Genomic DNA, 12,470 nt, shown 5'->3' with positions numbered 1-12,470 from the left:
TCTGTTTTGTGGCAGGTTAAGCACTGTGTCCGGTTGTTTGGGATAGCAATCATTGCATACTCAAAGCATACTCAATTGAATTCTCTTGGTTCTATCCTTTCCACAAACATGGGCACAGTGTAAATCGTAAGAGACAAATAACAATCAATAGAAGACAAAGTAAATGCAAATGGCTTTAAAGTTGAAAAAGTAAAAAAATAAAAAATCCTCTTTGGAGAACTTAAAGGTTTGCTTTTTTAATGTGATATTCTAAGACCTTAGCCTGGCTTTTCACACAACTGTGCAGTACCTGAGACTGCTTTAAAGTAGGCCAAATGAGAACAGCTAAATCGCGCACAAGAAAGGCAGTTTAAGACCATCAAAGTGACTGAACTATTAAATGTAAAAATGAACAATAAAGACAGTGACTGTACAGCCATATGTTTAAGTCATTCTCAGGGGACTGAAGAAGTATTTAACTTTACTGGACTGCGAACAGGGAACAGCTCAGAAATGAGTTAAGCATTATCTCTCCTATTATCTTGACTGCTGAGTTTTCAATAGAAGAGATTACAATCTGCAGTGCTGCAGGCAAAACAGGGAGGAATTTGATATCCCCATTTGACCATAATAACATTAACAAAAATTACTTAACATAATTTAGCCAAATACTGTAATTTGTGATTTTAATAATATTACATTTTACCTGTAAATAACCTATCAATGTACTGAATATCAATTTCAATAAGAGTAAGGGTTGAAATCTTATCCACAAAAACTGTCAAAGCATCTACTATAATTACCCTAATGTCATTTATTGAGTTTCAGAAAAGTCCCTTTACAAGCAACCTACAAAGCAATAACCAAAAACACATTTTCCAATAAGAAGTAGCAGTGAAATACATTTGGTTGCGCTCAGAAAGCTCAAATTTACAAACACGTATCATCAAGCCTATAACGACATGAAACTTTAGGTTCCAGTTGAAATGTCCAAAACACATAGTACACAGATTCACATTTGTTTTTCATTTGAGGAGTGGCTGGGACTCTAGACACCCAAAACTGGGTTTAATGTTTCAGCGGTTGGCTTTGGAGAATTGAACTACGTCCCCGAGGGAAAATTAAAACAAAGCCAAGAGGCGCATCACATAACGCGAACTGAACAGCTAGCTTAGATTTCAGTCTACAAGATTATTTTCCCTTTCACCCCTCCCCAATAATCTTTTCACAGATTTACCCAATTTCAATGGTCACTTATTGCAACGCTGACACTGGCCCAGTGCTGGAGGGAGGTTCCATAGGACCACTCTTAAAACCAAAACAACCTCAGGGTCCTAACACCAACGCGATACTGGCACTGATGTAGGCTACCTACACTAGATCATCCTGATACCTGTTTTCCATTACTGCCTACAGAAATAGAATTGAATTTCTCAGGGATCTTTATCACACCTGATGTGATTAATTCCTTCAATGAGCAAAACACATTCGGTTGCGAGATGTGTTGTTCTTATTCACTGATAAGAATATCCAGTTTTACAAGAGCAGGAGAACATCTACAACTCTTGATAGGCAGGCACTCATTTCCTTTTCCCAGAAAACACAGCTAAAAGGGCTGCTATGACCAGTACTGTTTGGGAACTGGGACAATAAAATAAATCATGCCAAAAAAAACAAGGCCTACTTGCTCATGTCCAAAGCAATTTGGATGTAATATAATGTAAATTACTAAAATGTCAAATGTAAAAAAAATAAGAAAAATTTGGTATATTCGGAAAACGCAAAATAATTTATGTGCATAAGAATCCACTAGGTAGACCCGTTGTGTGTGTGACACTTTCCTTTCACTCCCAGGTTTTCCAGTCGAAACCTTGATCTCATTTCATCTAATCCCACTAAATGACTTCAACATCTGCACGGATTCAATTTATGCTGTCTCGAAGCCATCAACCACAATGCAAAGAAGCCGGCGCCCGCCAATAGCAAGAGAGAAAAACACGGGTCACTAACCTCAGCTCTCTGCGTCCTGGGTTGACTGGCGTCCGCCTCTATGGCGTACACGTCCACCAGGTAGAGGTCAGAGCCCTGTTCCCGGTCCAGTTCGGCAGCGGTCTGGATCACTCCGGTGTGGCGGCCAATGGTGAACAGGCGTCCCACGGCCTTGCCGCCACTGCGGACGGAAACTATGAAAAACTCCACCTTGGTGGCCGAGCCCCTGGGGCTGGAGGCGTCCAGGGAGATGACGTTGGTTCCCGGCGGCTGGCCCTCCTTCAGTATGGTGATGTACTTGGGCTGCGAGAAGACGGGCCCGTCTGCACCCTGGAGGATGATGGTTAGCTCGGTCCGGGAGGTCTTCCTTTCCGAGCCGTGGTCAGTGGCCGACACGGTCAGGCTGTAGATTAGCCTGGACGGCACCAGCTGAGAGGCCAACCGGATGTCCCCACTGTAGCGGTCCATGATGAACGTGTCCGAGTCGCCCTTCACCAGCTCGTATTCCACTTCGCCGTTGGAGCCCTCGTCAGGATCGAACGCGACCACTGTTGTGAGGATAGAGCCGATGACTATGGTGGACTCTGCGACCAGGGCATTCTGGGAAACAAACGTGGGGACATTGTCGTTCAAGTCGGTCACCCATATGGTGACATTTTTCAGGGCAAAGCGACGGAATTCCACAGGAACTGCCTGATCAGTGGCTTTGACCGTCAACTCGAAGAGATTGGAGAACTCTCTATCAATCTCTTTGTTGGTGTATATGAGTCCAGTGCTAGAGTCAATGCTAAAGTGACCTCCTCGGGGCGTCTGTTGAACTATGGAGTACTCCAGCTGCCCGTTGATGTCTGCATCAGTGTCGTGAGCCGTGATTGTCATCACCGACGCGGAGACGGGCATGTTTTCAGGAATGGATCTGAAAATGTCCCCTGGGGTAAACACCGGAGGATTGTCGTTGAAGTCTCTGACGTGAATGACAACAGGAATCGTTGAGGACCTCGGCGGCCTCCCACTGTCCTTTGCAGTTATATTCAGTTTGTAAAAAGGCTGAGTTTCGAAATCAAGCCTTTTCACCAGGAAGATGCTTCCTGTGTTGGGGCTAATGCTGAAGGTCCCGTGGTTGTTGGTCGCAGTGATGCTGTATGTTATGTCGGCATTGGGACCTGAGTCGGAGTCAGTAGCCGTCACTGAAGCCACCAGCTCTCCAATCCTCATGTTCTCCAGAACGTCCACAGATATTGTGGATTTGTGGAATGACGGGGAGTTATCATTCTCATCCAGGATGCTAATGCTGAGCATGCAGGAAGACGACAGGGGCATAGCTCCGGAGTCCACTGCGATAATTTTTAATGAGTAGGAAGAAGTCGCCTCATAGTCCAACTTTCCAACTAGGGTGATCTGGCCTGAGCTGCCATCGATGGTGAACTGGCTCTCCTCGTTGCCGTCCTTTATGTGGTAGCGGACCAGTCCATTTCTATTCTCATCTACGTCTGAGGCAGACACCCTCAGAAGTTGTGTCATGTTCTGGGCTGACTCTGAGATGGAGGCCTGGTAAATGTCTTTGGTGAACTTAGGCGGGTTGTCGTTGATGTCTTGGATGTAAACCTGCACTTTGGCCTGGTCTCTTAGGGGCTTGGGGAGCCCCTGGTCTGAGGACACAACCGTAAAGCCGAACACTGCGGCGCCTCTCTGTCTCATGAGAGACTCGCGGTCCAATTGTAGAGTACTGGTCAACTCCCCTGTGATGGTGTTCAACTCAAAGTTGGGCTGTGGAGTCTCAAACGTGTACCTGACTTCACTGTTGGGGCCAAAGTCCTTATCCTCAGCAAAAACTCGCCCTACGAGTGACCCTCTCTTCTGCTCTTCCTCAAATTGGAACACGTAATTAGTGCTGTTGAAGAGGGGACGATTGTCATTCACATCATCTAGAATTACACTGACATTGACACTCGCGCTTAGCGGCTCCACTGCCCTGTCTCTGGCCACCAGCACTAAGTTATATCTGTCCTGGACCTCTCTGTCCAGCTCTGTCTTGATGTACAACTGCCCATCCGGAAAGATCCCAAACACATCGCCCGTGTTCCCAGCCACTATGCTGTACATAATCTCTCCGTTCAGGCCAGAGTCTTTGTCCGTGGCCTCCACCTTGAAAAAGCGACTGTTGACCGGCTCAGACTCTAGAATGATGACCTCATACGAGAGCTGGTCAAACACTGGAGAGTTATCATTGACGTCGTACACGCTGATTGTCAGCGTCAGGCTGGAGGTGAGCCGGGGAACCCCCATGTCGGAGGCCAGCACCTCCACCTGGTAGGAGTTGGTGCTGACCTCCAGAGGGCCTGTCAGTGTGATGAGCCCATGTTTCTCATGGACGTGGAACAGGCCTTTCGGGTTCTGCCTGAGGCTGTAGACCACCATGCCGTTGGAGCCCTCGTCAGGGTCCGCCGCCTTGGCCTGGAATATCACATGTCCCGTGCTCCAGTTCTCCACGGCGCTGACGTGCTCGACGGCGTGGATGAAACGGGGTGCGTTGTCGTTCAGGTCCTTGACCGTGATGTTGACGAGTGTCTCCCCCGTCACTTCTCCCCCTCTGGCTATGACTTTGAGCTGGTAGAATGACTGCTCCTCTCTGTCAATCTGACCGGAGGCCCTGATCTGACCGGTTGCGCCACTGACAGTGAAAAGACCCCGATGGTCCCCCGAGGTGATTAAATATGTGATGTTTGTATTCAGGTCAACAGTGGTGGCAGACACGGCGCCGATGACCGTGCCAACGGCGACATTTTCGAACATGACAAAACTGTAAAGGCTCTGACTGAAGACAGGGGGGTTGTCCTGGGTGTCAATGACATTAACGGTGACAGTGGCCTGGGTGTCCGAGCGGAGTCCGCCACCATCGGTTGCCGTGACCTGAAGCTGGTAGGCTGTCTTCTCCTCCCTATCCAGCGGGACCAAGGTGGTGATTTTACCCGAGTTGCTATTCATGTGGAATTTGGATGTATCCCCGGCAGTTATGGTATACTTCACTGAGCCATTCCTCCCCAGGTCGGGGTCTGAGGCTAGCACAGTGGTGACCAATGAGCCGGAGGGTTCGTTCTCTTGCACATTGGCAAAGTACTGGACTGGGTAGAAAACCGGCCTATTGTCATTTATATCCCTCAGGGTGACATTTACTTTACAAATGGAGTGGAGAGGGGGGCAGCCGGAGTCTGTGGCCTGGATGTAGAGCAAATAATCCCATCGGTCCTCCCTGTCCAGCTCTGTGGCTGTGCTCAACCTGCCCGTTGCAACATCCAGGCGGAACAATGCCTGTTCACTGGAAGGAGTCTCTGGGTCAAATGAGAACCGGATAGTTCCATTGGCCCCGAGGTCATCATCGGAGGCTGACAGCACCAGCAACTCACTGCCGGCTGGACAGTGCTCCACCAGGGACACATGATACGTGCTCTGTGTAAATGTGGGCACTTGATCGTTCACATCAGTTATGTTGACTATTAGTTTAGTGTAGGAGATTTTAGGCTGAAGGCCCTGGTCTTTGGCACTGATGTTGAGCACTATTTCAGATGCTACTTCCCTATCCAACAAAGATGCACTGGTAACCAAACCACTGTTCTCGCTGATGGCAAACCACCCCAAACCGTTTCCGGACACCAGGGAGTAGCGAAGGTTGGCATTCTGCCCAGAGTCACCATCTGTTGCAGAGACCCCTTTAATGTAGCTGCCTTTTGGAATGTCTTCACTGATATCTACTCTATACAAGGCTTCTTGGAATATAGGGGGGTGGTCATTGATATCATTCACAAAAATAACCAGGCTGGCAAAAGAGGACCTGGCTGTGGGTTTACCATTGTCCGACACAGACACAGTCAGGTTGTAGGAGGAAATACGCTCTCTGTCTAGCACACTCGCCACTTTGATTAAGCTTAAGTTTGGAACTGGGGAAGTGTGAACTTCAAAGTGTTTCTGCTCATTGCCCCCCAATATTGAGACAGATATATTACCATTGGCTGTAGGAGAGTCTGAATCTGAGACAGTCAGTAAGGCCACCACTGTACCAATCTGAGCATTTTCATCAACAGAGGCAAACTTAGATGTGGTGGGGAAATATCTAAACTTCACAACTGGGTCATTATCGTTAACATCCAGTAGTTTGATAGTGGCCTCAGACCTACCAGATAGAGAAGGCACCCCATTATCCACAGCATGGATAGTCAAAGAGTATTCTTTCTTACTCTCATAATCCAAACTTTCTTTTATAATAATGGTGCCTGCTTTGGGATCAATCTGAAAAGGGGTTCCCTCATCTAAAAAGTAACTGATTTCTGCATTTACTCCCTCATCTTGGTCTGATGCAGTTATTTGCAGAACACTAGAACCAACTGCTGCATCTTCAAAAACACTAGCTTGATGTTGGTCATGGTCGAAAATAGGGGGGTGGTCGTTTACATCTTGGATAGTTACATTTACTTGCAGGTAGCCAAACTTTTTAGGGTCTCCTTTGTCCTCCACTTCTATCAAAAGTTGATAGAACGGAGTTACTTCCCTGTCCAAACCTCCAGCAGAAACGAGATGCAAAAATGCCCCCTCCCCACTAGGATTGACTGTAATATCCAAACGGAATTTCCTTTGCTCGTTGCCATTCACTATTCTGTACGTTGTGTGATCCACTCCATTACTGCCGATGTCCGAATCCGTAGCGGTGTCCAGAATCACTTGCCTGCCATTGCTTGCGTCCTCTTTGAACGAAATCACCATCGACGCGTCTGGAAACACTGGGGAGTTGTCATTTATATCCAGTACAATAATCCTAACTTCGGTAGGATAGGTGGGTTGGCTGGAGAGTACCACTACATTGATGACATTACTTTGCAAAATCTCCCTGTCAATCACCGAGGAGGTGTAAATGACTCCAGTGGTGCCGTTGATTGCGAAAAGTTTGTGGTTTTCACTAAAACGATAGGTGAAGCTGGGCTTGGTCTCTATTGTTCCAACGTAGGTACCAATCGGTTGCTCCTCTAATACCTGAAACTCTTGACGGACTTGGCTGGATGAAGAGTATTGCGACAGGGTCCATAGCATCAATAAAATCAAATGGAACCGGCCTAAGCCGCTACCTGTAAGCGCCATGGTCAAATTCCCAGTCCACTTTAATTAGAAAAAGTCCATGCCGAAGATGCATCAACTTTATTGTAGTTCAGCCAACATTAAAGCATTATATTCCAAAAGTGCGTGACTCACTGCAATAATTCCAGCGATGATAAAGGATATGTCCTCAGAGAAGGCTACCAAGTTAAGTGCTGTTGTTGTTTTTTCGCTTGTTAGAATATCTTTATGTAGTAATTGAATCCTTGGAATGCAATTAATCCGTGGTGCTCGGACGTCCTTTGCTTGTCAATGAAGTCGTACCACTAGGCTACTCCCGTGTAGAAAAACGCATCTTCTGTGAGCGGCAATTCATTATGGTTCATATGCGCAATAAAGCTCAAATTGTGGGAACTTAAAAAGTATAGTCTAGCTGCCAATAACTCCTCTCCGTTGTCAAAAGTGTAACCAAAAGTTACAAAGTATTTCAATAATTGTATTTATAGAATACGGGAAAGTGAGGCAAACATATTCTCAGCGCTACCAATGAAATGTCCCGTGGAATAACGGTGCAGAAGCTCCAGTCATATACTTAGGTCCCTAGTAATTTAGAACAAAGCTGGAGTTAGGAAAACTCCCTCCCACCGGTATCCCATTGGATAACAGTGCTCCTGCCCGCCCTCCTTGCTTTTCCTCTCTATTGTAAACCGGAGCCCTTGTCGTGGCTTGTGGAGGAGAACGTCAATCAAATTAATGAACGGTCAACACCGCACGAGAGACAGGTAGTGAGTTCACCGTTAGTTTGTTATGATAACCACAGTAGGCCTTAAGGACTACATAAGATATGTTAGGCCTGTATTGTCTTAAAAAAACTAACATTTCCTTTAAATTAATTACTTCAGAATGTGTTAATTAGTCAAAGTTACATACATACAGGAATACATAGCCTATATTCTTTATATTTTAGTTCTTTATCATTCTTAGTAATTGAATACAATGGCAGCCTACTAGGCCAGGTTGACAGAAAAAAAATATCAGGATATCTAATTAAAACCCCAAATAGGAAGTTTACCTATTGCATTTCTCATAGTCACACATTTGAAACAGAAGAGTTCTTGATGCACCTCAAGGGTTCCATGTTAATTGTTACTCATAACATAGAAATGCAAAACAGGATTGTAGTTTGGAAACGATTCAAAAGTGCATGTCTTCATTTTGAGAGTTAACATATGGGTACCTAGCTCCACCTAGTGTTCAGTGTAAATCGTGAAGGAGCCATACTTTGTTGCAGGTCTACAATAATCATCTTACAATGACTGGATAGGGAAGCTATTTTAAGCATTGGCTAACGACACCATACTACGAATCTTTTAGTCGATGACACAGCCCATGACATGGGTTGATGCGTGGAACATCTGAGCAGGGGAACACAAACAGCATGGTCCGACTGTGTTCAGGTCTGAGCACCTCTGTCAGGAAAACGTAGGAGGTAGGAGGCAATGTACAGTAGATTATCACATATGCTGTGGATTACTAATGTCCCGATCATACTACATATGATATATATGTGAATGCTAGGGATTAATAATGGCCCATACATAATGTGTGATGATCAAACTAAAGTAATGCCTCTAATGCCTCATACTGACTCACTGAAATGACTCAAGTTATTTCACTGGTGTGTAAAACTTGAAAAACATGTTTTCATATGTTGCTTTGTCTGTGAATTTATGCATCGTTAAAGACATTTTTTTATAGACTCACTAAACGTAAAATAAATACGTCCCAGTTTGAACCTTGGCCATGTTTGTTCACGAGTCGACTGTTTTCACCGCGAGGTTGCGATCCGGACGTCGCCGCGCAGGAGACTCAAAGAGGAGAGGACTTGACCCTGCTTAGTTGAATTATAAACTGTCTGGGGACGTTTGGCACGAACCGCATGGACTGACAGCCAATGTACGTAACCCATTCGATGTCTCTGCAGCGTGTAGAAGAGACAGGCACTATCAAAGCAGATTAGCTTCCCACACAGTCTTTCCTGCCTGTCAGCCGGCTAACCTGATTATTCTAAGCCAGAAGCTTGCCGTATGCTTGAAATCGTCTTGTGATTGTGTTTGCGCTAATTCTTTAACTTGGACTGGTTTCTTTCTGCGCATATTCTGGGGAGTCGAGTTCATGTTTTCAACTCTAGTGGGGGTTTAAACTTCGGCACTTCAGAGGACCTATTGGCACGGCTCCCCTGTGTTAACACTAAGCTTAGATCTTAAAGTAACTTGACAACCATTTCAAGGAAAGTGTTGATAGCCGAGCAGAGAAAAAAGAAACGAATGTTAGGTGAAATTAGCAACAAAAATAAAACAATGTATATTGACACCAATCAGTTTCAGACGAATAAAAAATGTAATTTCTGTATATTGTGCCAAAAAAAATACCCAAGCACCCCCCGGCAAAGAAGAATCCCTTTGATTGTTGAGAATAACCCACACAAATTATTATTGGACAATTTATTATGTTTTCTAGCTGCTGAAGGCATCGATGAAAGAGGAATCTAGACATCCTACTCTTTCATTCTTCTGTTTCAAATACAGTCATTGTACAAACTAGACTAAATGACCCAGCTGGTTTCACATTGCTGTCAAAGGGAGAGCCAACCATTAAGTAGACAGGAACTGTGACCCATTTTTTCAATGGTAAATGACCTGATAAATATGATGTGTCTATGTACTCACCATCTTAGCCTCAGATGCACAGCAAGTATGTACTCAAAATGCCAGCTTTTACCAAATAGACAAACAGTGCACTCAGAAATGAGTGAGCAACAGAAATGGTTATGGCAGTTGTCTTTCCTTTGTTTTGCTTTGGCCAATGCAGGGCATGGAGAAGTAGAGAAATGGGGGACCCATCCTTATATATTTCCTATCACAGAGTGTGTTGCGGCATAGACATCACCATTGAATGCATCCACCATTTTAATGTAGTCCACTGAGTGGGACTACATGAAGGATAAGCTAATGAATTCAAAAGTCCTACCCAGGTGGCTACATAAAATGATGGGTGCCTACAATGTCAGTCAATTCTAAAATTGCCTCTCAACCACAATAGGTCTCTATCCATCTCTATGGTGAAATACAATATTTCAGATAATAGCTTGTAAAATAATTAAAGGACGCATAGAAAAGTTTCACCTTGGAAATAGTAAATGTGCACATGTGCATTTTAGGGTATCTAACCAGTTAGCCAAAGGTTGCTAGAAAACAATTAACTTTGTTGTTCTGTCCCTGAGAAAGACAGTTTCCCCTATATTCCTGTCCACCCGACATGTCATCAAATTAATGTTTCTTCCTGTTCTACGTTTTAGAATGAACCCCTTTGCTCTGAGTAATTTTTACCCCCTCAATGACTGAAATACTGTAGCCTGATGCCTTTACAGGGTGCATGAGCATAACCTGGGAGCACATACACTTGTAAAACCTGTCAACATACAGTAAAGCTAGAGTACAGCAATAAAAGATAAAATGCAGGAGTCAATGAGAACGGAGGAGCTCTGTAATACAAAACATATGAGTAATTGTGAGTTTCTACTGTCATCAGCGACCAAATTGGATTGCAAGGTGGGAAATGTGTTAACACATTAAGAGAAAAACTCACACATTGTCGATACTGTTTAAAGATTATATTCAGAGTACTTTCATTCAAAAGGAATATTAAACAGTTTCAGGGCTTTCATTCTGATCTAACATTGTGTGGGGAAAAATAACTATTTGTAGACTACAGTTAATAAATTTTTTTGAGTGTTCGGGCAAGGGCCTAATGAAATCAATGGAAAGTCCTTTTAATTTGCTTTTTGAAGAATGAAATGAAAGGCTATTCTACAACCATGAATTGTCAGCCAGTGGCAATTCAACCTTTATTAATATTGACTGTGGGTCCATTTCACGTCTGTATTTGTTTAACACGCCTCCATGTTTTAAATTGTAATTCAGGCTTCCTCTGGGATTTTCCCTGGAAGCATATGAAGCATGAGCAACATAAATTCTTATGGCAGTTGTCTTTGATTTGCCTTTGCCAATGCTGGTAATGGAGAAGAAAAGGGCATCCATCCCTATATACTTCCCATTATAGAGTGTGTGAAAGCATAGACATCGCATTTGAAAGCATCCGCCATTTTAAGTAAGAAGGGCCTCCTGTTGGTGTTTTGTTCGTACAATCGTGGATTTCCTTTTCCTTGGCCAGTTGTACCTATAGTGAATTCCACTGCATACTTGTTAAACGTATAGAATGTGAGATCGTTCGTGCAAGAGCACGATCCTCTTAGCCTTCTCTGGAGTCCAGCCTTATTTGGCTATATTCTCTAGAGATATTTCACTTGACTCGGAGAAGAGATTCAGGTTGTTTTGCAGGAACCCGGTATCTGTGGATTGAAGAAATGTCATGCTGCATCAAACCTAACAATTTGTCTGCATTTGCCCAGGAGATGTCGCCGTTGTATAACCATGCTAAACAACTTGTACCGTATAAACATTACTAGATAGGTGTGCTTCTATTTTTTTCCATCGCCAGTTCATGCACAGAAATGTAATTCAAACCCTGACATCAAGGTAATTTAAATCGCCCCGTTCTCTAGAATGGCAATTTTCAAATAAGATAATTATGATGATTAGCAACATGACACTCTCTTATCCCTTTGAAAATAATCTGAAACTTTAAACCCAGCACAAAAGTCAGGAGGACAGTGACAAATTGCTGCAAGTGGCGCGTGGTTCCGCTCATTAAGTCCATATCCATTTCACATTTACGTTGGGGGTGGATAATATAGATTATCTGGTTGTCTTTTCAAACCCCAGACTCAAGAGTAGAACTTCAATACAATCCCTCAGCTGCAGTGTAAGACACGGCTTTAGATAACATACAAAGTGACTTGAAAATGACAAGGATGGACATTTCAGAGTCAGAGACCAAAATGGAGAGAGTAAACAAAGGACTATAGAGACCACCGTAGAATTAACCTCTACATGGAGGAAAATGAAAGAGTTGCAGTCTAATACCTATAAAGTACATTTACATTGCAGTAAATTAGCAGATGCTTTTATCCAGAGCGGCTGATAGTATCATATTTACTGCTGCAGTCATTCATTTATTCGTGAACACGGAGAAAACAATTGTCTTCCCACTATTCTCAATCGATTTGAAGGCACGATAATGCTGCCCGTTGTGTTTGTCAATTCACTTTTCGAAGACAGTATCTGCAAATTGAATCAGTTGTTGGAGATGTTGAGTTATCGCGGGAGACGTGTAAATACATTTTCAAGGCTGTTTTTCCGCCCATTGTGTGTAAGTACGTTTTAAGCTTTGTCGCAGCTCGTAAAAGCCGTTACTCTGCAGTGAATAAACATTTATGCTCGGCGTCATAAACCGACACC

General features: G+C 44.0%; 1 protein-coding gene across 2 annotated transcripts in view; it reads right to left on the bottom strand.

Moving 5' to 3' along the window:
- Nucleotides 1-7,593, bottom strand: part of LOC105028103 (protocadherin Fat 4) — an 86,316-nt gene extending 78,723 nt beyond the window's left edge. For both annotated transcript variants that reach the window (XM_010900611.5, XM_020046046.3), the window contains exon 1: nt 1,990-7,593. In XM_010900611.5, coding sequence (XP_010898913.4) covers nt 1,990-7,095 — 5,106 coding nt within the window. In that variant the 5' untranslated portion in view covers nt 7,096-7,593. The remainder of the gene's footprint in view (nt 1-1,989) is intronic.
- Nucleotides 7,594-12,470: the final 4,877 nt, after the last annotated feature.

This window comes from Esox lucius, chromosome 4 (genome assembly GCF_011004845.1).
Source record: "Esox lucius isolate fEsoLuc1 chromosome 4, fEsoLuc1.pri, whole genome shotgun sequence".
Lineage (NCBI taxonomy): Eukaryota > Metazoa > Chordata > Actinopteri > Esociformes > Esocidae > Esox > Esox lucius.
Note: the sequence above shows the minus strand (reverse complement) of the source record. Positions and strands in the feature narration are given on the sequence as shown.